Source organism: Drosophila ananassae, chromosome 3L (assembly GCF_017639315.1).
Source record: "Drosophila ananassae strain 14024-0371.13 chromosome 3L, ASM1763931v2, whole genome shotgun sequence".
In the NCBI taxonomy this organism is placed as follows: Eukaryota; Metazoa; Arthropoda; class Insecta; order Diptera; family Drosophilidae; genus Drosophila; species Drosophila ananassae.
Window position 1 is genome coordinate 10183206 of NC_057929.1, and position 26940 is coordinate 10210145.

At 46.5% G+C, this 26940-nt stretch overlaps 7 protein-coding genes across 32 annotated transcripts in view; 5 read left to right on the forward strand and 2 right to left on the reverse strand.

The window, feature by feature from the left end:
* Nucleotides 1-16616, forward strand: part of LOC6496030 (mucin-17) — a 30600-nt gene extending 13984 nt beyond the window's left edge. For 3 of the 25 annotated variants that reach the window (XM_044715392.1, XM_032451380.2, XM_032451382.2), the window contains 11 exons: nt 673-983; nt 1716-1883; nt 1945-2065; nt 2128-2616; nt 2837-11521; nt 12988-13201; nt 13260-13380; nt 15134-15622; nt 15679-15822; nt 15882-16021; nt 16080-16616. In XM_044715392.1, the coding sequence (XP_044571327.1) occupies nt 673-983; nt 1716-1883; nt 1945-2065; nt 2128-2616; nt 2837-11521; nt 12988-13201; nt 13260-13380; nt 15134-15622; nt 15679-15822; nt 15882-16021; nt 16080-16200 (11003 nt within the window). In that variant the 3' untranslated portion in view covers nt 16201-16616. Of the gene's footprint in view, nt 1-218; nt 466-672; nt 984-1179; nt 1326-1715; nt 1884-1944; nt 2066-2127; nt 2617-2836; nt 11522-12223; nt 12602-12987; nt 13202-13259; nt 14696-15133; nt 15623-15678; nt 15823-15881; nt 16022-16079 lie in introns of those variants that run through there. The other 22 variants (XM_014908125.3, XM_001960046.4, XM_032451396.2 and 19 more) reach the window with 19 other exon arrangements.
* On the reverse strand, nt 16561-19761 carry LOC6494569 (lysM and putative peptidoglycan-binding domain-containing protein 4). Its single transcript, XM_001960047.4, has 3 exons — nt 19621-19761; nt 18969-19528; nt 16561-17198 (listed from the first exon to the last, which is right to left on the reverse strand). The coding sequence occupies exons 1-3, from the start codon at nt 19632-19634 to the stop codon at nt 16954-16956; spliced, it is 819 nt and encodes a 272-aa protein (XP_001960083.1). The 5' UTR covers nt 19635-19761; the 3' UTR covers nt 16561-16953.
* On the reverse strand, nt 17274-18832 carry LOC26514796 (26S proteasome regulatory subunit 7). The gene has a single exon (XM_014908563.3). It carries the CDS (start codon nt 18673-18675, stop codon nt 17374-17376), a length of 1302 nt encoding a protein of 433 aa, XP_014764049.1. The 5' UTR covers nt 18676-18832; the 3' UTR covers nt 17274-17373.
* A 126-nt stretch (nt 19762-19887) lies between the features above and the next one.
* Nucleotides 19888-21296, forward strand: LOC6496031 (retinol dehydrogenase 13). Its single transcript, XM_001960048.3, has 6 exons — nt 19888-20023; nt 20084-20249; nt 20310-20407; nt 20464-20620; nt 20683-20942; nt 20997-21296. The coding sequence occupies exons 1-6, from the start codon at nt 19938-19940 to the stop codon at nt 21223-21225; spliced, it is 996 nt and encodes a 331-aa protein (XP_001960084.1). The 5' UTR covers nt 19888-19937; the 3' UTR covers nt 21226-21296.
* Nucleotides 21297-21395: 99 nt separating this feature from the next.
* On the forward strand, nt 21396-23067 carry LOC6496032 (retinol dehydrogenase 11). Of its 2 annotated transcripts, none has more exons than XM_014908130.3 (4): nt 21396-21829; nt 21945-22208; nt 22269-22697; nt 22759-23067. In XM_014908130.3, exons 1-4 carry the CDS (start codon nt 21744-21746, stop codon nt 22973-22975), a joined length of 996 nt encoding a protein of 331 aa, XP_014763616.1. In that variant the 5' UTR covers nt 21396-21743; the 3' UTR covers nt 22976-23067. The 2 variants fall into 2 exon arrangements, with proteins under 2 accessions (XP_014763616.1, XP_001960085.1); XM_001960049.4 differs by having other exon boundaries at nt 22269-22685.
* Nucleotides 23068-23489: 422 nt separating this feature from the next.
* On the forward strand, nt 23490-24768 carry LOC6496033 (retinol dehydrogenase 12). The gene is made up of 4 exons (XM_001960050.4): nt 23490-23628; nt 23679-23942; nt 23997-24413; nt 24478-24768. The coding sequence occupies exons 1-4, from the start codon at nt 23549-23551 to the stop codon at nt 24701-24703; spliced, it is 987 nt and encodes a 328-aa protein (XP_001960086.1). The 5' UTR covers nt 23490-23548; the 3' UTR covers nt 24704-24768.
* Nucleotides 24769-25099: 331 nt separating this feature from the next.
* Nucleotides 25100-26752, forward strand: LOC6496034 (retinol dehydrogenase 12). The gene is made up of 5 exons (XM_001960051.4): nt 25100-25476; nt 25599-25862; nt 25921-26077; nt 26135-26394; nt 26466-26752. The coding sequence occupies exons 1-5, from the start codon at nt 25403-25405 to the stop codon at nt 26692-26694; spliced, it is 984 nt and encodes a 327-aa protein (XP_001960087.2). The 5' UTR covers nt 25100-25402; the 3' UTR covers nt 26695-26752.
* The last annotated feature ends 188 nt before the right edge of the window (nt 26753-26940 follow it).

Below are 26940 nucleotides of genomic sequence, written 5' to 3' on the forward strand. Positions count from 1 at the left end.
TTATGCGGCGTGGTATTAACCGCAATATGTTAATAGACTTAGCATGTCAAAGGAAAATGATAGATATGCGAACGATACTCGCGATTTTCAGCATGAGTGGAGTTCATTAAAGAGTTTAGAGAGCGTTCCGGGGAGGCGGTGACACATTTATGCTTCAGCTCGAAGCTCAATTAGGGAAACAAAAACGAACTCCAATATTTACTCAATATAATTAACAGCTTCGCCGCCCCGTTATATCAATGAAAGCTTTGGACAAAATCCAAACAATAACACAAATACGTAAATAAACAATAAAAAAAGGCGAAAAGGCGATATCAGCGTATCAGGAATATCATCCAGACCGAAGATATATATAATATATATGTGCATGCAGAATGGATTTTACTTTGGGCCTTGTCACTGGCATGTATGCCGTTGTGGCCGTAATTGTCTTTTACGTGGTTTACGTCATTGAGGTGAAATTAGGTATGGCTAAAATACTCACACTCTCTCACTTTCTTCACCTTTCACATACACAAATACACACTCACCTTACAATCTATACCCTCACCCGCCTAGAAGTAACCAAGTTTTCACTTTTTATTGTATCGATCTTTGCTAACCCAGCATTATTGTTGGCTCAATTCTGGGTCTTGTTTCTCCACTGACATTGCTCTCTACACTTGCTTTCAGATCTGCCAGCCATAGTGAATGGCTATAACAACAGTAGTAATGGCAATACCACCAACAATAATAACAACAACAACGAGCTGGCCGACATCTCGCAGACCCGGCTAAGAAGTCTCATCGAGACGATTATAGCGGAGACCCTGCGAAGTTCGTCCCTGAGTGCCAGCGGAGCCGTCTCGGAGATTAGTTTGGACACCAGATCCCACGTCTCGGAGCTGGCCAATGGAAATGGCCTAAAGCGGCGCCACCGCACTGAGCACTACTTTGAGCCAAAGATCTACCAGGATCTGCTGGCCACGGCGGTGCTAAATAAGGTAAGGAAATAAATCACAATCTATGACCCAGTCACCACCTGTAGTACACCAGTCTCTCGGTCTCTGTCTCTTAACCATTTTGTAAGCCATTTTCTGCCCATTTCCGCCATTTTTCGTTTTTATTTGGCCTGCACTTTGGCGGCTTCAATTGAATTGCTAGTATATTGTTAGACCGGACCAGAGCAGGCTAATTAGTTGCAGTCCATTGTCTCAGCCGTGCAGACGTCTTGTAAACAGCAGAAAACTACACAAATCAATCGCAGCACTAATTGGATAAACTGATTTTGAGGGAAATCGATCGGAACTCCTACTCGCAGGACAATGGCAGATCCAGGAGATAAAGTAAACACATGTCAGAACTATAGAGTCATAAATCCAGTGCCAATAAATAGTTCAATGAGTCATCTTTAGTCGGGTATTCAAATCTTATCTCAGCGTCACTGATCCAGTCAGCACTTAACAACTCGATAGGCCAATAAAATTCTACCCCCTCACCAAAGTCAATCAATTTTTTTTTTTGGTAATCAATGACGTTGTAGGTTCTGTATAATGAATCGATGAAGTACCTGTCGTCAAGTGACCATTCAGGAACCTACTGGACTTAATCTGCTTAAGGGCTTTTCGTGTCACCCACTCGGTTGACCCACAACAAATCGGTGTCTTCGAGTTCAACAACATTTAAATTGCACAATGCCAAGGCCCATGGGATAACATGTCTTGTGTCTTTCACAGATTGCGGATAAGGAAGGGAATACAAGGCTACTGGCGGAAAGCACGCCGGACTTGAGTGGTCACCACATTGACGAGAATTTCAATGCCGAAGCGTTGAGCACCACGTCCGGTAGTTCCATAGAGCCACGAAGTGATAGCAGCCTAACCGATCATGAGATTGTCTTGGATGTAAGAACAATTTTATGATAAAATAATATACTTTTCTTAACCCATAATCCCCAATCCATAGAATGGCAAATCCCAATCCCTGCAGGCGGAATTGGAAAGGGAATCGGTACTTAGTGATTATATAGCCGCTCACATGGTGCCACTTCCTGATTTCTCAGCCTCTGTCACGGAATCCGAGGATGGTAATTATTTTATAGTTCTTTAAATTCAATCATGAGCTATAATGGACTTCCTCCTATTACAGATGTTGGATCCATCTCCTCGAGCATGATTGCTGATGGAACCTGGGAAGACAATTGGTTATTTAAAAAGAAACGCAGCTCAGCCACTCCCAGCAGCATTGGAATGCTGGTGCCCGCGCCCAAGGAGAATGTTCGGGCTCAGATTGGCGACAAGACCGCCGACGAGGTCAGTGATCTGTCGGAGATGGGTTCGGATGCCGAGGACAGTTCACTGGACTTGATGCGCTGCAACGAGCTAAACGATCGTCTTCTGAGCAAACACCTCATCGGTGGCCAGAATACGAAGCTCGTCCTGGACGAACTTGTCGATCGCACCAGTCTCATCTCCCACACATTGCCGGAGGAGCACGAACCCGCATTTACAGAGACCACTAATGTTCTTCTGGTGGAAACCACGGGAGTGGCGCCACCGGTGTCGCCTCCACCTCCTCCTCCCATGGTATTCCAGGACGATTCCGTGACAGAGGAGCCTGTTCCAGCTCCCATTGCAGGTTAGTGCCCCATTTAAAGTCTCATTTTCACCTCCAATTTTATTGTTCCTAACTCATAGTGCTATAACTTACCTAGGTTAGCCTTTAGAACTAGTCCATTAGTCCCTTAGACCGTTGACTCAGTCCCAAGTGTTTAGAACCCGGAGTCCCCCGATAAGTAGCCCAGTCCACCTGTGCATGATCTTGAAGCACCGGCATTTAGCAGTCGTTTGTGTTACAGCCCAAGCCGACTCCGAGGAGCCAGCCAGCCTCGACGGCTGCACCGGCTTCAGCACGATCGAGTACATAGACGAGGAACAGATGCACGAGTCTGTGCCCTCGGTGATAGAGATTCTGGCTGCCATGGCCTTGGGACCAATGCTGGCAGTTCCGGCCTCGGAACAGCCCGGCGCCATGACCCCCAGCGAAATGCATACGCTCAAGGAGCTCAGCGACTTGGCCCTCGCCGAGATTAACGCTCGCACAATGGAGCTGGCACACCACTCCCTGGATATTATCGAGGAGGAGAACACCGAACCAGTAGAAACAGATGTCACTAATCATATTTTAGAGCCTTCTGCACAAATTTCTGCGAAAGATACTGAAAACCTTGGAAATGATAATCCTATGATAACAAAAAATGATGATGAAAAAGATCCTTCTCCCGAATCTACCGCAGAAACTTCCACATCTCCTCTTACTAAGAATAATCCTGCTCCAGAATCTACAGAAATAGCAGCTGAAACACCTACTGCGACAAATCCTGCAGAACTAGCTGTGACTACATCTGTTCCTGAATTCATAAAAGTTGAAGCTGCAGCACCAGCAGAAACAATCCCAGCTCCTGTGGAAGCTCCAGTGGATAATCCTGTTCCAGAAATCGCTGCAGTAGAAACTACAGCACCGGCGGAAACAATCCTAGCTCCTGTAGAAGCTCCAGTGGATAATCCTGTTCCAGAAATCGCTGCAGTAGAAACAACCCCAGCTCCTGTGGAAGCTGCAGTGGATAGTCCTGTTCCAGAAATCGCCGCAGTAGAAGCTGCAGCACCGCCGGAAACAATCCCAGCTCCTGTGGAACCACCAGTGGATAATCCTGTTCCAGAAATCGCTGCAGTAGAAACTACAGCACCGGCGGAAACAATCCCAGCTCCTGTGGCAGCTCCAGTAGATAATCCTGTTCCAGAAATCGCTGCAGTAGGAGCTGCAGCACCGCCGGAAACAGTCCCAGCTCCTGTGGAAGCTCCAGTGGATAGTCCTGTTCCAGAAATCGCTGCAGTAGAAGCTGCAGCACCGCCGGAAACAATCCCAGTTCCTGTGGAACCACCAGTGGATAATCCTGTTCCAGAAATCGCTGCAGTAGAAACAATCCCAGCTCCTGTGGAAGCTCCAGTGGATAGTCCTGTTCCAGAAATCGCTGCAGTAGAAGCTGCAGCACCAACAGAAACAATCCCAGCTCCAGTGGAAGCTCCATTGGATAATCCTGTTCCAGAAATCGCTGCAGTAGAAGCTGCAGCACCAACAGAAACAATTCCAGCTCCAGTGGATAATCCTGTTCCAGAAATCGCTGCAGTAGAAGCTGCAGCTCTGCCGGAAACAGTCCCAGCTCCTGTGGAAGCTCTAGTGGATAGTCCTGTTCCAGAAATCGCTGCAGTAGAAGCTGCAGCACCAGCAGAAACAATCACAGCTCCAGTGGAAGCTCCAGTGGATAGTCCTGTTCCAGAAATCGCTGCAGTTAAAACTACAGCACCAGCGGAAACAATCCCAGCTCCTGTGGAAGCTCCAATGGATAATCCTGTTCCAGAAATCGCTGCAGTAGAAACAATCCCAGCTCCTGTGGAAGCTCCAGTGGATAGTCCTGTTCCAGAAATCGCTGCAGTAGAAGCTGCAGCACCAACAGAAACAATCCCAGCTCCTGTGGAAGCACCAGTGGATAATCCTGTTCCAGAAATCGCTGCAGTAGAAACTACAGCACCGGCGGAAACAATCCCAGCTCCTGTGGCAGCTCCAGTAGATAATCCTGTTCCAGAAATCGCTGCAGTAGGAGCTGCAGCACCGCCGGAAACAGTCCCAGCTCCTGTGGAAGCTCCAGTGGATAGTCCTGTTCCAGAAATCGCTGCAGTAGAAGCTGCAGCACCGCCGGAAACAATCCCAGTTCCTGTGGAACCACCAGTGGATAATCCTGTTCCAGAAATCGCTGCAGTAGAAACAATCCCAGCTCCTGTGGAAGCTCCAGTGGATAGTCCTGTTCCAGAAATCGCTGCAGTAGAAGCTGCAGCACCAACAGAAACAATCCCAGCTCCAGTGGAAGCTCCATTGGATAATCCTGTTCCAGAAATCGCTGCAGTAGAAGCTGCAGCACCAACAGAAACAATTCCAGCTCCAGTGGATAATCCTGTTCCAGAAATCGCTGCAGTAGAAACTACAGCACCGGCGGAAACAATCCCATCTCCAGTGGATAATCCTGTTCCAGAAATCGCTGCAGTAGAAGCTGCAGCACCAACAGAAACAATCCCAGCTCCAGTGGATAATCCTGTTCCAGAAATCGCTGCAGTAGAAACTACAGCACCGCCGGAAACAATCCCAGCTCCTGTGGAAGCTCCAGATGATAGTCCTGTTCCAGAAATCGCTGCAGTAGAAACTACAGCACCAGCGGAAACAATCCCAGCTCCTGTGGAAGCTCCAATGGATAATCCTGTTCCAGAAATCGCTGCAGTAGAAACAATCCCAGCTCCTGTGGAAGCTCCAGTGGATAGTCCTGTTCCAGAAATCGCTGCAGTAGCAGCTGCAGCACCAACAGAAACAATCCCAGCTCCAGTGGATAATACTGTTCCAGAAATCGCTGCAGTAGAAACTACAGCACCGGCTGAAACAATCCCAGCTCCTGTGGAAGCTCCATTGGATAATCCTGTTCCAGAAATCGCTGCAGTAGAAGCTGCAGCACCAACAGAAACAATCCCAGCTCCAGTGGATAATCCTGTTCCAGAAATCGCTGCAGTAGAAATTACAGCACCGGCTGAAACAATCCCAGCTCCTGTGGAAGCTCCAGTGGATAGTCCTGTTCCAGAAATCGCTGCAGTAGAAGCTGCAGTACCAGCAGAAACAATCTCAGCTCCTGTGGAACCACCAGTGGATAATCCTGTTCCAGAAATCGCTGCAGTAGAAGCTGCAGCACCGCCGGAAGCAATCCCAGCTCCTGTGGAACCACCAGTGGATAATCCTGTTCCAGAAATCGCTGCAGTAGAAGCTGCAGCACCAGCAGAAACAATCCCAGCTCCAGTGGAAGCTCCACTGGATAATCCTGTTCCAGAAATCGCTGCAGTAGAAGCTGCAGCACCGCCGGAAACAATCCCAGCTCCTGTGGAACCACCAGTGGATAATCCTGTTCCAGAAATCGCTGCAGTAGAAGCTGCAGCACCGCCGGAAACAATCCCAGCTCCTGTGGAACCACCAGTGGATAATCCTGTTCCAGAAATCGCTGCAGTAGAAGCTGCAGCACCAGCAGAAACAATCCCAGCTCCAGTGGAAGCTCCATTGGATAATCCTGTTCCAGAAATCGCTGCAGTAGAAACAATCCCAGCTCCAGTGGAAGCTCCATTGGATAATCCTGTTCCAGAAATCGCTGCAGTAGAAGCTGCAGCACCAACAGAAACAATCCCAGCTCCAGTGGATAATCCTGTTCCAGAAATCGCTGCAGTAGAAACTACAGCACCGCCGGAAACAATCCCAGCTCCTGTGGAAGCTCCAGATGATAGTCCTGTTCCAGAAATCGCTGCAGTAGAAACTACAGCACCAGCGGAAACAATCCCAGCACCTGTGGAAGCTCCAATGGATAATCCTGTTCCAGAAATCGCTGCAGTAGAAACAATCCCAGCTCCTGTGGAAGCTCCAGTGGATAGTCCTGTTCCAGAAATCGCTGCAGTAGAAGCTGCAGCACCAACAGAAACAATCCCACCTCCAGTGGATAATCCTGTTCCAGAAATCGCTGCAGTAGAAACTACAGCACCGGCTGAAACAATCCCGGCTCCTGTGGAAGCTCCAGTGAATAGTCCTGTTCCAGAAATCGCTGCAGTAGAAACTACAGCACCGACTGAAACAATCCCAGCTCCTGTGGAACCACCAGTGGATAATCCTGTTCCAGAAATCGCTGCAGTAGAAGCTGCAGCACCGCCGGAAACAATCCCAGCTCCTGTGGAAGCTCCAGTGGATAATCCTGTTCCAGAAATCGCTGCAGTAGAAGCTGCAGCACCGCCGGAAACAATCCCAGCTCCTGTGGAAGCTCCAGTGGATAATCCTGTTCCAGAAGTCGCTGCAGTAGAAACAATCCCAGCTCCTGTGGAAGCTCCAGTGGAATATACTGTTCCAGATCTCGCCGCAGTAGAAGCTGCAGCACCGCCGGAAACAATCCCAGCTCCTGTGGAAGCTCCAGTGAATAGTCCTGTTCCAGAAATCGGTGCAGTAGAAACAATCCCAGCTCCTGTGGAAGCTCCAGTGGATAATCCTGTTCCAGAAGTAGCTGCAGTAGAAGCTGCAGCACCAGCAGAAACAATCCCAGCTTCAGTGGAAGCTCCAGTGGATAATCCTGTTCCAAAAATCGCTGCAGTAGAAACAATCCCAGCTCCAGTGGAAGCTCCAGTGGATAATCCTGTTCCAGAAATCGCTGCAGTAGAAATTACAGCACCGGCGGAAACAATTCCAGCTCCTGTGGAAGCTCCAGTGGATAGTCCTGTTCCAGAAATCGCTGCAGTAGAAACAATCCCAGCTCCTGTGGAAGCTCCAGTGGATAATCCTGTTCCAGAAGTATCTGCAGTAGAAGCTGCAGCACCAGCAGAAACGATCCCAGCTCCTGTGGAAGCACCAGTGGATAATCCTGTTCCAGAAATCGCTGCAGTAGAAGCTGCAGCACCGCCGGAAACAATCCCAGTTCCTGTGGAACCACCAGTGGATAATCCTGTTCCAGAAATCGCTGCAGTAGAAGCTGCAGCACCGCCGGAAACAATCCCAGCTCCTGTGGAAGCACCAGTGGATAATCCTGTTCCAGAAATCGCTGCAGTAGAAGCTGCAGCACCAGCAGAAACAATCCCAGCTCCTGTGGAAGCTCCAGTGGATAGTCCTGTTCCAGAAATCGCTGCAGTAGAAGCTGCAGCACCAGCAGAAACAATCCCAGCTCCTGTGGAAGCTCCAGTGGATAGTCCTGTTCCAGAAATCGCTGCAGTAGAAACAATCCCAGCTCCTGTGGAAGCTCCAGTGGATAGTCCTGTTCCAGAAATCGCTGCAGTAGAAACAATCCCAGTTCCTGTGGAACCACCAGTGGATAATCCTGTTCCAGAAATCGCTGCAGTAGAAGCTGCAGCACCGCCGGAAACAATCCCAGCTCCTGTGGAAGCACCAGTGGATAATCCTGTTCCAGAAATCGCTGCAGTAGGAGCTGCAGCACCAGCAGAAACAATCCCAGCTCCAGTGGAAGCTCCATTGGATAATCCTGTTCCAGAAATCGCTGCAGTAGGAGCTGCAGCACCAGCAGAAACAATCCCAGCTCCAGTGGAAGCTCCATTGGATAATCCTGTTCCAGAAATCGCTACAGTAGAAACAATCCCAGCTCCTGTGGAACCACCAGTGGATAATCCTGTTCCAGAAATCGCTGCAGTAGAAGCTGCAGCACCAGCAGAAACAATCCCAGCTCCAGTGGAAGCTCCAGTGGATAGTCCTGTTCCAGAAATCGCTGCAGTAGAAGCTGCAGCACCAGCAGAAACAATCCCAGCTCCTGTGGAAGCTCCAGTGGATAGTCCTGTTCCAGAAATCGCTGCAGTAGAAACAATCCTAGCTCCTGTGGAAGCTCCAGTGGATAATCCTGTTCCAGAAATCGCTGCAGTAGAAACTACAGCACCGCCGGAAACAATCCCTGCTCCTGTTGAACCACCAGTGGATAATCCTGTTCCAGAAATCGCTGCAGTAGAAACAATCCCAGCTCCTGTGAAAGCTCCAGTGGATAATCCTGTTCCAGAAATCGCTTCAGTAGAAACTACAGCACCGGCGGAAACAATCCCAGCTCCTGTGGAAGCTCCAGTGGATAATCCTGTTCCAGAAATCGCTGCAGTAGAAGCTGCAGCACCGCCGGAAACAATCCCAGTTCCTGTGGAACCACCAGTGGATAATCCTGTTCCAGAAATCGCTGCAGTAGAAGCTGCAGCACCGCCGGAAACAATCCCAGCTCCTGTGGAAGCACCAGTGGATAATCCTGTTCCAGAAATCGCTGCAGTAGAAGCTGCAGCACCAGCAGAAACAATCCCAGCTCCTGTGGAAGCTCCAGTGGATAGTCCTGTTCCAGAAATCGCTGCAGTAGGAGCTGCAGCACCAGCAGAAACAATCCCAGCTCCAGTGGAAGCTCCATTGGATAATCCTGTTCCAGAAATCGCTGCAGTAGGAGCTGCAGCACCAGCAGAAACAATCCCAGCTCCAGTGGAAGCTCCATTGGATAATCCTGTTCCAGAAATCGCTACAGTAGAAACAATCCCAGCTCCTGTGGAACCACCAGTGGATAATCCTGTTCCAGAAATCGCTGCAGTAGAAGCTGCAGCACCAGCAGAAACAATCCCAGCTCCAGTGGAAGCTCCAGTGGATAGTCCTGTTCCAGAAATCGCTGCAGTAGAAGCTGCAGCACCAGCAGAAACAATCCCAGCTCCTGTGGAAGCTCCAGTGGATAGTCCTGTTCCAGAAATCGCTGCAGTAGAAACAATCCCAGCTCCTGTGGAAGCTCCAGTGGATAATCCTGTTCCAGAAATCGCTGCAGTAGAAACTACAGCACCGCCGGAAACAATCCCTGCTCCTGTTGAACCACCAGTGGATAATCCTGTTCCAGAAATCGCTGCAGTAGAAACAATCCCAGCTCCTGTGAAAGCTCCAGTGGATAATCCTGTTCCAGAAATCGCTTCAGTAGAAACTACAGCACCGGCGGAAACAATCCCAGCTCCTGTGGAAGCTCCAGTGGATAATCCTGTTCCAGAAATCGCTGCAGTAGAAGCTGGAGCACCGCCGAAAACAATCCCAGCTCCTGTGGAAGCTCCAGTGGATAGTCCTGTTCCAGAAATCGCTGCAGTAGAAACAATCCCAGCTCCTGTGGAACCACCAGTGGATAATCCTGTTCCAGAAATCGCTGCAGTAGAAGCTGCAGCACCAGCAGAAACAATCCCAGCTCCAGTGGAAGCTCCAGTGGATAGTCCTGTTCCAGAAATCGCTGCAGTAGAAGCTGCAGCACCAGCAGAAACAATCCCAGCTCCTGTGGAAGCTCCAGTGGATAGTTCTGTTCCAGAAATCGCTGCAGTAGAAACAATCCCAGCTCCTGTGGAAGCTCCAGTGGATAATCCTGTTCCAGAAGTAGCTGCAGTAGAAGCTGCAGCACCGGCGGAAACAATCCCAGCTCCTGTGGAAGCTCCAGTGGATAATCCTGTTCCAGAAATCGCTGCAGTAGAAACTACAGCACCGCCGGAAACAATCCCAGCTCCTGTTGAACCACCAGTGGATAATCCTGTTCCAAAAATCGCTGCAGTAGAAACAATCCCAGCTCCTGTGGAAGCTCCAGTGGATAATCCTGTTCCAGAAATCGCTTCAGTAGAAACTACAGCACCGGCGGAAACAATCCCAGCTCCTGTGGAAGCTCCAGTGGATAATCCTGTTCCAGAAATCGCTGCAGTAGAAGCTGGAGCACCGCCGAAAACAATCCCAGCTCCTGTGGAAGCTCCAGTGGATAGTCCTGTTCCAGAAATCGCTGCAGTAGAAACAATCCCAGCTCCTGTGGAACCACCAGTGGATAATCCTGTTCCAGAAATCGCTGCAGTAGAAGCTGCAGCACCAGCAGAAACAATCCCAGCTCCAGTGGAAGCTCCAGTGGATAGTCCTGTTCCAGAAATCGCTGCAGTAGAAGCTGCAGCACCAGCAGAAACAATCCCAGCTCCTGTGGAAGCTCCAGTGGATAGTCCTGTTCCAGAAATCGCTGCAGTAGAAACAATCCCAGCTCCTGTGGAAGCTCCAGTGGATAATCCTGTTCCAGAAGTAGCTGCAGTAGAAGCTGCAGCACCGGCGGAAACAATCCCAGCTCCTGTGGAAGCTCCAGTGGATAATCCTGTTCCAGAAATCGCTGCAGTAGAAACTACAGCACCGCCGGAAACAATCCCAGCTCCTGTTGAACCACCAGTGGATAATCCTGTTCCAGAAATCGCTGCAGTAGAAACAATCCCAGCTCCTGTGGAAGCTCCAGTGGATAATCCTGTTCCAGAAATCGCTTCAGTAGAAACTACAGCACCGGCGGAAACAATCCCAGCTCCTGTGGAAGCTCCAGTGGATAATCCTGTTCCAGAAATCGCTGCAGTAGAAGCTGCAGCACCGCCGGAAACAATCCCAGCTCCTGTGGAAGCTCCAGTGGATAGTCCTGTTCCAGAAATCGCTGCAGTAGAAGCTCCAGCACCGGCGGAAACAATCCTAGCTCCTGTGGAACCACCAGGGGATAATCCTGTTCCACAAATCGCTGCAGTAGAAGGTCCAGCACCAGCGGAAACAATTCCAAAGCCTGTGGAGGCACCCGCGGAACCAATCTCATCTCCTGTGGAAGCACCAGTGGATATTCCAGTTCCAGAAATCGCTGCACAAGAATCCGTCGCACCAGCGGAAACGATCCCAACTCCTGCGAAAGCTCCTGTGCATAGTCCTGCTTCAGAAATCTCCTCTGCAGTAGGTACTTCGGAAGCCGCCGAAACAATTTCATCTCTTGCTGTGGAATCTTCTCTGGATAATCTTCCTCTGGAACCTGGCACAGTCGATTCTGCGGCCTTGAAGTCATCTGCAGATGACCATAATATTCTACAGACTGAACTGTTGGATTCAGCTCAAGGAAGTGGGGCCTCAGAATCCACCAAGGGTGATGCTTCCATGATAGGTAAAGCATCTCAAAAGTGCCTGCGGAGACAGCCGAACATAACCGACACAATACCGAGCGAAGGAAACTTGTCCTTGAAATCCGATCCTGTGAACCTCCTGGGCACCATTTGCAAGTTTTACATAAAAGACAAACGACTGTTGGCAACGATCGAACGAAGACGTCGCCGGGCTTTGATCATGCACAAGTACCTGAGTTCCTTTGACTCCATGGATGATTCCATAGAGGATGTTGGCTGCGATAGCCATCCAAGCTTATTCCAAGAACTAAATGAAGATGGCTCAGAGCCCCAAGTAGAGATGATTCCGCCAACTGGCAGGGTAGAAACTCCACCACCTGAAGTTGATATAGAAGATGCAGTAGCTACAAGTAAGACTGAATGTGTAGAGGAATCAGATCATTCAGAAAGTTTGATAGAAATTCCGAAATTTGATAATTTTGAAACAGTTAAGACTGAAACACATTTTGTAGATGAGGTCAGTACAGAAGTTGCTAGTTTGATGGGCCAGCAGGAATCTCCTGTGAAAACTTTAGACGATAGAGTTCCAGTTAGTGACAGCTTAGCGACCATCCTTCGATGGGATAGGGCCAGTCAAACATCCTGCGATATGGCAGATGAGCTCGATAGAGACACAGAGTCCTTCATTGCGGTTAGTCTCGGTGAAATCACCTATAACTTTATCAACGACATTCTCTTCTCAGATCAATTGAGTACAGAGTCGAATCACAGCGACGAAAGTGAGCCCTCCACGGCCTGTGAGACGTTCAACGGCGAGGCCGACTCCGAGCAGGACTTTGTTAGCGAAAGGGTCTTAGTCCTGGACGAGCATCGATCCCCGAGTACTAACACAAACTCTAATCGCACCTCGCACGCCAACTTGCATCTAACTCTAACCAAAACTAACACCTCCCATTCGGCCAGTAGACGCACTAACGGAAAACTAACAAATGGTTCCCTGAGATGGTCCAGCAAATCGGTCAATGACATTGGCAGTGAACTAACCAACGGTGGTCCGAAGGTTGCGCAACCGGACGATGTTGCCGATGACGATGTTGTACTGTTGCGGCGCTTTGTGCCAGGTAACCCAGGGTTAAGGCCATAACTGTCATCACTCGGTGTTTGTTGTAACTTGATTCCTTGATTCCTTAGCCTGGCTTCACTGTCTCTTCTATGTGTGTGTTTTTGTGTTTCGCCCAATAGTCAAGTGGGTCGACTAAAGTATTAACCAATAATAAAAGCGAAGAGTAATCTTTAAAAGAACATTCCTTTATTTCAAAAATATTTATTTAAATACCCAAGAGAATGTAAATTAATATTATTGTAACTGAAAATTGAAATAAAGGATATGGTTTTAAACTTAAAGCAGTTTCGATAAGAGGGGGATCGCTTTTCGATTTTCAACTTACTCGACCCACTCTCCGCTTCACGTCCTTGGAATTAAATCAAATCTAAAATATGTTTCTAGGTTCCATTGCGGAGCGGGAAGTGAAAAAGTGGTACAATGCCGTCGAGATGCCAAATAATCCATACGCACCGGAGGCCCTGAAGCAGCGCATCAGTGGCACCCAGGAGCGGTACATGGATGTGCCGAACATCAGTCCCAGTGCCGAGCAGAAAGCTCTGGCATCGGCTCTAACGGAAAGCACTGACTCTGCCTCCCCACAAACTGATTACAAGCGGTAACTTTCTTCCTTAACGTGTCCTTTCTGTTTTCTCTATAATATTCTTAACCCATAGCTATAGTCGCGATTACTATATCAACGATGCCCCCAATGGCACTCCTGGAAGTGTAAGGACTAATGCCACTGCAAGTGCATCCATCAATTCTGAGGATGCTGAGGACATTGTGATCAACGAGGTAAATCAAGAACCAGAACCACTTCCACCAACGCATGGCCAACGCATTTCAAGTAGCGCTCAGAGTAACGTTGCCGACCTCTCTCATTGGACACTATCCACGCCAGTGCGCCGTAGCAGTTCGCTTAAGTTCATTAACAGCCGCCCCGCCCACTCCCACACCCACTCCCACTCGCCGTCCCTATCCCCCACCCCGTACGCCAGCGCCTCATTAGCCTACGATCGGTCAGCTCACCTCGAACGTCCTTCCACATCGGCGTCCCATTACCGAGAATCGAGTCTAGGAATAGGAGACGACGATCATGACTTCGACGTGAGATCACATCGCTCCTGGCGCAGCAGCTACAGCTCCCTGCCCAAGCGGCACACCCAGTCCACCCTGAGTCTGCACAGCAGCGGTAGCGGGGTGTCCTTCGGCTCGTCCGCTTCGAAGAGGCGCCTGGCTGCCGGAGGTCCTTCCGCCGGTGTTCTCACTCAATTCGAGAAGCAGCTACTGCACAAGGACCTTAAGCGGAACAGCTTCCGGGCTGTGTCCACCACTTCAAAGGATTTCGTAATGAATCCGCTGTTCGAGAGCGAGCCCATCCAGGCGGGAAAGCTGGCTCTGCGTCCGGACACGGACGAGCAGGGCGACTCAGGGGTGGACAGCTGCCTTAACGGTTTCAGTGGTGCGGACACCAAGTACAGCAACAACAGTCTGCTCTTCTAAATAAGAGGACTTGGTCAGGTCAGGACAGGGTCGGGTTGGGTTGGGTTGAGTTTAGTCTCTAGCCTTTACGGATATTTGCCAAATTACGCATAGCTTAGTCAAAACAAAAGTTTAAACTTAAAACACTAGTCAGTCGTAGGAAAAAGCCAACTTCTCTGTACATACTATCGAGGTGGGCAGGGGCGGGAATTTAGGATCGAAAACTAGAATTGAAAACACACACAAAGGCGCACATTTAGAATCTCCGGCACTGGACAGGCCATCTGATGACCATCCACTGCACCCACTCCACCATTTGCACCACCAAGCAACCAACAGCAAAATGCTAATTTGAATGAGAGTGTCGAGCTAGTGTTCTAATTGTAATTTAGTAAATACTACAATACTTACGTAATGCTAATGCCCTAGAGTATGCAACTCTTGTTTTTAATCAATATACTTGCTGTTAATTTTATGAAATAATATAATAATTCCTGTACCGTATCTGTATGCACTCCTTTAACGTTTCTTTTTTATGAAAACCAAACCACACACATACTATGCCTAGCGATATCAATAATGCATTAATTAATTCCAAATAAAGCCAAAAGATAAACCAACCAAAAAAGTATCCAACCATTGAACCACTGAAACAAATGTTTTTAGTTTCCTAAAAAAACAATGAAAGCCAATTGAATGGGTGAGTACAGAGTCGGAAATTGACCAAGATTCCAAGGAGATGCCTGAGAACCGATGGTACAATAACTTTTTTATGTTTATGGGATTGCTTTTGGATGCGACTAACAGCATTTGTTTCGAAAATAATTGAAAACTAACTGCCTGCATGCTGCTGCCTGACTTGCCATTCATTTCGAAATCATATTTTTCCAATACCTCACACTCTACAGAGTAACTTATACTAAAACACTTACACTTCTTCTTTCTATTTATCAAAACGTAACTACCTAAACTAACCCTCCAACAAATCAACACACCACACTCACACCCACCCACCCAAAACCAACTACCGAATATCGAAAATCACACCTGAAATATTCCACCAAAGGCTCAAACGGCAAACGTGGCTGTCACCGAGCAGGAACAGTCCGAGGAATCGGTTTTCAAAGCCTTACCAGTTCAGGTCCTGGACGAGTCCTTGGAGACCCAGTCGAATCCTTCACTGTACTCTGTACAGACAACGAACACAACCACAAGCGATGAGTCCGATACGGTGCGCATCTACGATTTTAACAAGCAGGAAACTACGGTGATTCGAGCTACTCCGGCGGAGCAGCAACCGAGCACCTCCACCACATCGTCGATGGAGTCGGCCCAGAGTGCTCCGGCTTCGGTTTCCTCCATCGATTCGTCCGTCTCCAAGAAGCGGGAGCGACCGGTGGTCTTGCAGTTTGGACCTGGCGACTCTGCTCCCACCGTAGGCTCACCCGTGAGCACTCCCACGCGGGGATCTACACCGCCTGCGTTTAGATTTCTGCAGCCCAAGCGGAAACTGATCGATCCCAGTCAGGTCTTGTCAGTAGATGAAGATGATGAGGTAAGGTCAGCACGAATGGGGATTCAAATCCTTGTCTAAACCCATTTCCTTTACAGCCTGATCAGCCAAAAACTCCAGCAGCGGAGAAACCCGTCATCGAAGACGAAGTGGCTCATGCCATGCCATCTGTGAAAGCTCTTGCCCAGGCATTCCTCCTGACCAGCAAGCATACGCAATATGAACGTCGATGGCGGGCCAAGGTAGGCTGGAAAACTGAACAGATTTCATTAGAAACTTACTTATTATCCCTTATTTTTAGGTCAGAATAGCTGCACCACCAGATACCCCCGATAAGCCAGCCTCTTCACTGGCTAAACGTCACAAACTGGAGCATGCCGTCTCCATGGCTGAAGTGGCCGATGAGGCCACCATAGCTTCAGATCTATCATCCCTCGAAACGTAAGTTTTCCAGGGCGATGATTGTTCTCTTTTTATTTTATAAACCTTCGATTTCCAGCGATCCATCCATTCATTCGGAGGGCCTGCCGCCAATCGCATCGCCAGCTAGTCCAGTTCCCGTGCGACATGGCTTCCTTCGGAGTAACATTGCTTTCTTTGAGAATTTAAAGTTCAAGTAAATGTGCGAAAATGGGGATCTACAAGCGTGCGGCCATTGTTTGATCTTCCCTGGAGGGAAAATAAACGAAAATGGCGAAGCACTCAGCCCATAGTCCATAATCCAAACCAAATCTTCGCCAAAAACCATGTGCCATGGCCTCTTCATGCATTTCCCAGACCGAAATTACACACACAACAAAGTACTTAACTCCAATCGGCACTCTGCAGTGTGCCATTGTTACTTCTAGTTCGTATTTACTATTATATAATTCTTATATCCATGGATACTATTTATTTAGCTCTAAGATATGTATTATGTACTTGTTAGGCCTAAGCGAAACAATTTCCAATTTCAGCTAAAAAATGTTACATTTCACCCGTTCTAGTTTAAATATGTTGTATAATTTTACTCAATAAAACCTAAAGAGACAAAGAACTTGGGATGGGCGTATTACTTAAAATTCACAACACAATCGTATATTGGATTCTCGTTAGCTCGGGTTAGCAGGAGTTAGGTGGAGCGCATTTATAACCATTGCCTTGCAACTTGGAGGAACCCGAAAAGCCATGCGGTGCATAAAATCCTTATTATTTCAACAAGAGTCCGTATAAAATTCTACATATAGTTTTGTATAAAAATAAATTCCACCGCCCTCAGCTACATTTTGAATGCGCCTGGCTGATTTGAGGAGAGTTGCTGAGAAACAGGTCGTATGTTGCCGGTACATTTGGAATGACGATCACTTCGGTGCAAGATTTCATTATAGCCTTTCCTACTGGGCACTGTGATGCTGGTGCGGGTGTTCCGCCAGGTAGATAACGTAGACCAGCGGTATGACAACGCACAGGGCGAGTATAAAGATCAGCAGGCAAATCCAGGACAAGTCACAGTCCGACCCAGACCAGTCGATGGCGCGCAACGAAGGTCCTGGGATAGGACGCACCATAGGAGCATGCCTGTCCACCAGCATGTGGTTCAGAAGAGGGGCATTGTCCTCAAACGGATGTTCCAGGTTAGCTGAAGGATAAGATTTAGAAGGTTTAGCAAGATACCGTCAACAATTAAATATAAATATTTCAAAAGAGAACAATATATGGAGGTAAAGTTTTTTTTTATTTCATGGTTTTCCAGCTGCAGAATGTTTTACAAATTTTTTTGCAGTGGTTACAAAGTAATTCAGATAATATTAAACTTAATTGTAGGTCATATAGCGGGGAGTGGCGCTGAACTTGGCGTAGCTCTTGATAACCTTGTTGACAGCTTCGAGGAAGTCCTTCTCGGTGGCCACCTTACGACGTGCTCGAATGGCAAACATACCGGCCTCCGTGCACACTGACCGGATCTCAGCACCTGTCGAGTTGGGGCAGAGGCGGGCCAGCAGGTCGAAACGAATGTCCCGCTCCACGGACATGGACCGGGCATGGATCTTGAAAATGTGCGAGCGACCATCCTGGTCGGGAAGACCGAACTCCACTTTACGATCAAGACGACCAGGACGCATCAACGCCGGGTCAAGGGTGTCGGGTCTGTTGGTAGCCATCAGAACCTTGATGTTGCCACGCGGATCGAAACCATCCAGCTGGTTAATCAGTTCCAACATGGTACGTTGCACTTCGTTGTCGCCACCGGCACCATCATCGAATCGGGCGCCACCAATAGCATCGATTTCATCAAAGAAGATGAGGCAGGCCTTTTTGGAGCGAGCCATCTCGAACAGCTCACGCACCATACGTGCACCCTCTCCCACGTACTTCTGCACCAGTTCAGAACCGATGACTCGAATGAAACAGGCGTCTGTGCGATTGGCTACAGCTCGGGCACAAAGCGTTTTCCCTGTGCCAGGAGGGCCGAACAGCAGCACTCCCTTTGGTGGTTCAATGCCCAGATTGACGAACTTCTCAGGATGCAGGAGAGGGGTCTCCACAACTTCGCGCAATTTCTCAATCTGCTCCTTGCAACCTCCCACATCGCTATAGGTCACATCTGGTTTGTCCTCCACCTGCATCATGGTCACCGTGGGGTCGATTTTCGGAGGAAGCGGGATGTGAATCTGGTACTTGTTGCGGTCGACACCGACACGCATGCCCTCCTCAATATCGGTGGGAGCAACTGAATCAGCCAGGTCCACCACGAACTTAGCGAACTGCTTTACGTTAATGATGTACTTGGGGTCATCAGAGTCGGCATTAATGATCTTGGTGCAGCGGGCGACTTGCAGGGGTTGCTCATTCTGCAGGATCTGCTTGTCGGCAGCCAAATCCCATAGGGCGGGGGGCGCCAGGCCCGTGTCGCTCTCCTTGATGCCAGTCAGCTCGTTGACCTGCTTCACCGCCTTTTGAATGTCCTCTTCGATGCTTTTGATCGACTTGTGGTACTGGCTCTGTCCATAAGTCTTCAGCAGCTCTATATCACCCTCGTCCAGAGACTTAATTTCTTTCTCCTCCTTCTCGTCGTGCTTAACTTTGCGCTGATCATCTCCCAGGTAGTCCGGCATCTTGCTTTATTAGTTTTGTACGATTTTATCCGCGAAAATGATGCTAAAGTTATGTTTTTCTTTTGTTTTACGGCGAGAATGACTAAACAATTTGGGAGCAAAATGCTCTGTCAATGGGGCAAATCATCGATGCCGGTCTATCGAAAAGTGGGTATATCGATTCAAAATTTCGGACACTTTACAACACTACGTGACACGATTCACCACTACTCAACCTTACAACACTATACGGGAGAAACAATCTGAAGCCGCGACAATTTTATAGCTAATCCTCTCCAGATTCCTCGACTCACCTTCATTGCTGGGCGCTCCTTGAGCTCCTTCATAAAATTGTCTAGCTGCTTTACTTGTAGATGGCTGGTCGCCACTGACAGTGCCGGATGCATTCACAGACGCCACCAGAAGTCGTTCGTCCAGCATTTGGCGCGCATCCTCAAGAGGATTGCGTTCTTGGGCTGGCTCACGCTCCAAGTTGTGCCGTGGGCTATTATTCCCACTCCGATGGACAGAGGGTAGCGCATCGGCTCCGCTGTTGCCCAGAAGAACGTTGTGCACGGTTACCGGGATGCGGATGACACGGTGCGCGTGAATCTCATTCTCGCGGTCGATCTTATTCAGCCGCTTGATGTCCGCTACGGAACAGTGGAAGCGCAGAGCCAGAGCCTGGAGAGTATCGCCTTCCTGCACCTTCACCTCCAACGTGTTTTCGAATCGACCGAGGCGCGCGTGTCCATTGGGTCTTCTGCCCAACGGGACCAGCTCCGCGAACTCACCATCATCATATGCGGGGCGGGCGAAGATATCCTCCACGTCGTCGGGATCCACTTCGACAAGGTTGTTCTGTTGCTGGCGCCTGGAAGAAATAGCGTTGGTCATATTCTAACAACTTGACACTTCACAGTGAGCATGGAAACAAAAGCAACAGTCGAGTTGGCGTTGACTTACGCATTGCGTCGCATTTCGGGCCTGTTCTCGAAGGGGAAAAGGGATTTCCTGGATCAGGTCTCGGATTTCGTCTGAGTAGGCGCTGCAATGTTTGCTCTTTGTGCTGGGCAAGCGATGGAATATTAATTAAAGCAATTGGATTATTTACGTGTAAAGTTTGTTCTCAGCAGCCCAAAAACAACAATAGCAGCAACAAAAACAGTGTGAGAAAAGCTTTTGACAGAGATGCGACCTATCGTTATCGGAATAACAGAGCTCTGTTGGCTCAGCTGTTTGTGTTTACTCTGTTAGTTTATATTTTGTATTATTTTCGTAAAATGGCACTATTTTCGTTTTTAAGAAGTAGAACTGTTTTCTGGCTGAGTGTCGCTGGCACCACGGTGGGTGCAGCTTGTGGCATAAAGTGGGTGAGCTCGTTTCCATACAGAAATCTATAGTTCTAACCACTTGATTTGTGTTGCAGGGACCTTATGCAAGGCGGCCGATTCACCAAAGAGACTGATGAAACCGGCAAAGTAGTCATCGTGACTGGTGCCAATACAGGGATAGGGAAGGAAACGGTACGAGAACTTGCTAAGCGGAATGCCACGGTTTATATGGCATGCCGGAACCTGAAGAAATGTGAAGAGGTGCGTTATGTTTAAAGTTTTTTTACACCAAAATTGGAAAACTCAAATATGTATTTCCAGGCCCGCAAAGAAATAGTTTTGGAAACCAAGAATCCGAACATCTACTGCCGGCAATGCGATCTTGCCTCCCAAGAATCCATCCGCCATTTCGTGGCTGCGTAAGAATTAAAAGTATGAGAAATGTTTACTGGTTTTTAACTAAAAACTTTCGTAGCTACAAACGTGAGCAAACCAAGCTTCACATCCTTATAAATAATGCGGGCGTCATGCGTTGTCCTCGATCCTTGACGACAGATGGTATTGAGCTTCAATTGGGAGTAAATCACATGGGCCACTTCCTTCTAACTACGCAATTGTTGGATATGCTTAAGGTAGGCACAATGTTTGTTTTTGCAAAAAGTTTTATAAAGTTTATTACCTTTTATGTCACCAGAAATCCGCTCCCAGTAGGATTGTTAATGTCTCAAGCTTAGCTCACACTCGTGGTGAAATAAATACCGGCGACCTCAACAGCGACAAATCCTACGACGAAGGCAAAGCCTACTCGCAAAGTAAACTGGCCAATGTCCTCTTTACAAGAGAACTTGCCAGACGACTGGAGGGTACCGGGGTGACTGTTAATGCCCTACATCCTGGCGTTGTGGATACAGAGATTATAAGACACATGGGCTTCTTTAATAACTTCTTTGCAGGGTGAGTTGTTGCTTCAAAAGTTTAAGGACACTTTAACCAGATACCACTTTACAGGTTGTTTGTGAAACCCTTGTTCTGGCCATTTGTTAAGACTCCAAAGAATGGTGCCCAGACCACGTTGTATGTTGCCCTGGATCCTGAACTGAAAAAGGTGACCGGCCAATATTTTAGCGACTGCAAAATCAAGGAAGTGGCTCCGGCGGCCTTGGACGTTCAAACTGCCAAGTGGCTTTGGGCAGTCAGTGACAAGTGGACTAAACCAGCGACCATCGATATAAAATAGGCACATGTTGAACTGATTGTAAAAAAAAATGTTTCTGACGCTCCAAATTTAAAGTTAAATTCTTATTTTTACCAACTGATCTTTCTCATTTTGTCAACTTGGCTTACAGCGGGGAATTAACTGCTTAGCGCTAAAAGAAAGAGTTGAATGTGTTCGTTTGTACTGCGAAACCGGTTGGTGGGCAAACATCATTTGTTTAAAATAGCTATATCCATTACAATTTTAACCTAAGCCTTCGGTCCAAAAGTTTAGTTGAGCCACAACCAATCGACTTGCAGGGAATATCACGCTCTACAAACTACCTACGATTTCGGGTTTCTTGTTCTCATTATCTATGCTAAATGTGGTCAGGAGTACTTGTTAGATTACCGACTACTCGGAGAACGCCAAAAGGCTGCACTATCAGTTTTATCAGTTGTCGTCCAATAATCGCATCGGCAAATCGCCTATAAAATTTGGCCGACTCGGCTGTAGAGGCATTTACCATTAGACCACGAATACCACCAGATCGTCGAGCTATGGAAATCATTATTAGCTTTCTGCAAAAAATAGCTCCCTTCTTGCTGGCCCATGGCTTTGTCGGCATTATCGCCTTTTGTGTGAGGTAAGTTGGGGCGCCTGTTTGAAATGTAACGCTGAATAGCATTATCAATTATGTGTGGCAGTGACGACACAGTTTGTATCGCCCATAAACCAAAAACGTCTACTGTTCATTTCAGGCTTTATATGCAGGGGGGAAAGTTCAAAAAGCAAACCGATGAGACTGGAAAAGTGGCAATTGTTACGGGCGGAAATACTGGCCTTGGAAAGGAGACAGCTATGGAGCTGGCCAGAAGAGGAGCTACTGTCTACTTAGCCTGCAGGAACAAGGAAAAGGGTGAAAAAGCTCAACTAGAAATCATCAAGGCCACTGGAAACTCTAATGTATTTGCCCGCCTGTGTGACTTGTCTTCGATGGAATCTATTCGGGAATTCGTAGAAGAGTGAGTCATATTCAAAATCCTAAACACATGCTTTCTAATTGATTTCGTATACTTCGATAGCTTTAAAAAAGAGCAGAATAAGTTGCATATTTTAATCAACAACGCAGGAGTCTTCTGGGAGCCCCGCAGGGTCACGAAAGAGGGTTTTGAAACCCACTTGGGAGTAAACCACATTGGTCACTTTTTGCTCACCCACTTGTTGCTCGACGTGCTGAAGAAATCAGCTCCCAGCCGGATTGTTGTGGTGGCCAGTAAGGCGCATGAACGAGGGCAAATCATTGTGGAAGATATTAATAGTGAGGAGTTCTACGACGAAGGTGTTGCTTACTGCCAAAGTAAACTGGCCAATATCCTGTTTGCCCGGGAGTTGGCCAAACAACTGGAGGGTTCTGGGGTGACTGTGAACTCCCTCAATCCGGGAATCGCAGACACAGAAATTGCACGAAACATGATCTTCTTCCAAACCAAGTTCGCTCAGTATGTAGTGGAGTGTGTTCTCTTCAATATAATTTCCTCCGAGCATTTATATTTAATAACTTTAATCTTTTAGAACCCTTCTGAGGCCCCTGCTGTGGGCCATGATGAAAACACCAAAGAATGGAGCCCAAACTACACTATATGTCGCCCTAGATCCCGAATTGGAAAATATATCTGGGCAGTACTTCAGCGACTGCAAATTGGCTCCAGTATCCCCGGCAGCTCTCGACGATCAGATGGCTAAATGGCTCTGGGCCAAGACCGAGAAGTGGGCGGGCATTGGCCTGTGAATTGTAGTGGAATGTGTATTTATAAGAAACTAGTCGCTAATATAGTCTACTAGATTAAATGGAATAAAATAAAAAATGGTAAAAAGTCTAAATGAAACAAAAATAATCTAAACAAACAATAATAGTTTTTATTTTGCTCATTTAATTTCCTAAAGTGCAAAAAAAATAAATAAAAGAAATAAAAAACTCACTTCAATAAGTTGTATTTGATTTTTATTCAGCGATAACACAATTTTGTAGTTGCCTCACGGAATTTAAAAGTTATTCAAATATTTGAAGATAATGTAATCACCCTTAATAGATTGAACAATTTTATTAATATTCATACTACAAGTCCATTATTACTACAATAATTAAATAGTTTTAGACCGAGCTTAGTGTGGATTGCACATGTCGAACAAATTATATTTGATTTAAAAGCAACGACCTTAAATTACTTTGTTGCTAAACTTGATGCTATAAAAGTTAATTTACCTAATAAGAACTGGACTTTAATTTCTATATAGATGCTCATTCGGAGCTTTCATCCCTCCAGTCAACATTTGAGACTCGAAGCATTAAGATCGGAATAAAATGAATGAGTTTGGAGAGTTCCTGCTGCGACCGGAGGTCTATGCGCCAATAGGAACCATTATCGCATTGTACCTTATCAGGTAAATGGACAGGATATCGAAAAAGAAGGATTAAAAGAAACACATTTTAGGCACTATGTACAGGGAAGGCAGTTCACTAAGAAAACGGATGAAACTGGAAAGGTGGTGATCGTGACTGGATGCAATACGGGAATTGGTAAGGAAACTGTGTTGGAATTAGCTCACCGAGGAGCCACCGTTTACATGGCCTGTAGGAATATGGTCAAGTGCGAAGAGGCAAGGAAAGAAATAATTAAGGCCACTGGCAACCGCAATATATTTTCGAGTCAGCTAGATTTATCTTCTATGGCATCGATAAGAAGTTTCGCCACAAGGTTATATCAAGTAATTCAATATCAGCTCATAAATCTAACAACAATTCTTCACAGATTTATGAGTGAAGAAAGTAAACTTCACATTCTAATTAACAACGCCGGCATTATGGACTGCCCTCGAATGTTGACCAAGGATGGCTTTGAAATGCAAATCGGAGTCAATCACATGGGTCACTTTCTACTGACACTCCTGCTCCTGGATGTCCTGAAAGCCACTGCCCCCAGTAGAATCGTGGTCGTATCCAGTTTGGCTCACCGTTTCGGAACAATCAAGCAACACGATCTGAACAGTGAAAAGTCCTACAGCCGAAAATTCGCATACGCCCAGAGCAAACTGGCCAATGTTTTGTTTACTCGGGAATTGGCAAAAAGGCTCACAGGATCAGGAGTCACAGTTAATGCCTTACATCCTGGCGTGGTAGATACGGAACTCATTAGATACATGAGATTTTTTGGATGGAAGATCATAAAGTAACAACTTAACCAAATAGCCAACTTAACCAAATGAGTATATATTTTTGTTTATTGATTGCAGATTCATTTCAAGGCCTGTTTATTGGGTGTTTTTCAAGACTCCAAAGAGTGGAGCTCAAACCACCTTATTTGCGGCGCTGGATCCCAAATTGGAAAATGTTTCTGGACAATACTTTAGTGATTGTAAGCCCACAAGTGTAGGATCTAACGCCAAAAACGAGAAAGTTGCAAAGTTTCTTTGGGAAGAGAGTGAGAAGTGGACTGGTATGACGAGTCACATAGTTTAATACTCAAAACTTAATAATAAAAACTAAGTAAGCTTTTATAAAATAAAATTTAATTTCCCAAACGACTTCAAAGTTCTACAATCTTCAAACTGACCTACATGTCGTATGTGTGATATGCGGGGTCAAGCTTTAAGTCTCAGCTCTTATTAGATTTTGCCAGGTTTTTGTCGATTTTCTCTCATTGTTATGAATGTAATATAAGGTTTTGTTTGTTCTCTTCTCATTCGAATTCATTTTTGTACTCTTATTAAGCAAAAATTTCTTGAAATCTCTCCCAGTTTCATATATGTATGTATAGAGTATCTTATCATCATGAGATATCATTTTTTGAACGAAGAGAATCGTTCTTATAAAAGAGTATTTTTTATTATTTTGACGCCAGTTTTTTAGCAAACGTCGACGAGTCACAATACTCTTAATGTTCGCATACTTTACAAAAATCAAAAATTAATATTCTGGCTTAACAACAATAAATACGACATATAGCTTATTTCATCGAAATTAAACTTCTATGATGAAAATGTTTTCATTGGCATTCTAGCAACTTCTAATTTCGTTAACGATGAGTTTGAGTTCTAAAAAAACTACCTCACAGATAAGAACAAACCACGTATATAAGGCGGATCATTCAACTAGTTTCGCATTTCGTGAATGATCGCTCAACTGAACACTAGTGCTGGATAAATAAACTGATCCAAAATGTGTGTTTGTGATTGTTTGTGCTCTCTAATACTGTGGCCTGCTCTTATTGGCGTGGGCGCCTATTTTCTGAGGTAAATTGGTCATGACTTGCTTAAATCCAAATGACTAATAGGGCAACGAAACTCCCTGATAACTAGACTAGACTAGAAGTGTGTGAAAACCACTAAACCACTATTGCCTTACTGAATTTCAGGCAGTATATGCAGGGCGGCAAGTTTACAAAGCAGACCAATGAATCCGGCAAAGTATTTATTATTACGGGAGCCAACACGGGAATCGGCAAGGAGACAGCCCTGGAGATCGCCAAGCGAGGAGGCACCGTCTACCTGGCGTGCCGGAATATGAACAGATGTGAAAAGGCCCGCCAAGAAATCATCAAGGAGACCAACAACCAGAAGGTCTTTGCTCGAGAGTTGGATCTAAGTTCTCTGGAATCGATTCGTAAATTTGCTGCAGGGTAAGCCAGGATAATTCAATACATTCTGAAAGAGTTCTAAGAAGCTTTCCTTACATAGATTTAAACGTGAAGAGGACCAACTTCATGTCCTGATTAACAATGCCGGAGTGATGCACATCGAGAAAACTTTGACCAAGGATGGCTTTGAGTTGCAGTTGGGTGTCAACCACATGGGTCACTTCCTGCTCACGCATTTACTCCTGGATGTGCTGAAGGTAACTTTCTGAGACGACATTACCCTTTACATTATTAAAAACTGATCTAAATTATAGAAAACTGCTCCCAGTCGTATTGTAAACGTTTCGAGCTTGGCCCACACTCAAGGATCTATCAATGTTGAAGACTTGAACAGCGAGAAGTCCTACAGTAGAATCAATGCCTATAGCCAGAGCAAATTGGCCAACGTCCTGTTTACCCGCGAACTGTCCAAGCGATTGGAAGGAACCGGTGTCACTGTCAATTCCCTCCATCCTGGCGCTGTGGACACGGAGCTGCAAAGAAATTGGGGCTTCCTCAAGATTGACCTGGTGAAGTAAGTTATCAGTTATCAGAACTAAATTAAAGATTTCAAGATAACTAATTTATTTAATATTAACCCAACAGACTTTTGGTGCGTCCTCTATTGTGGACGCTTTTCAAGACATCAAAGAATGGAGCCCAGACTACCCTTTATGCTGCCCTAGACCCCGATTTGGAGAAGGTTTCGGGATTGTACTTCAGTGACTGCAAACCTAAGGATGTGGCTCCTGCCGCCAAGGACAACAAAACCGCTAAGTTCTTGTGGGCTGAGAGCGAGAAGTGGACTGGCGTGAATAGTTCAAAGTTGGACTAAAACATTTTATTTCAAAGTTGTACTAAAACATATTTAAAATAAATCGTATTTATTGTAACAATTTAATGTTTTTAATTTACTTCTATGTTTCTAAAAAAGGTTCTGTTTTCTTGACGTTAGAAAAATCAGGGAATATTTGCAACTAAACAACACTCAAAGTTTGGGGATAAATTAAACGATAGTATTTTTTATGAATAATGTTTGGTTAAAGTTCGATCTGATTAATGATTTAACGAAATTTCATAT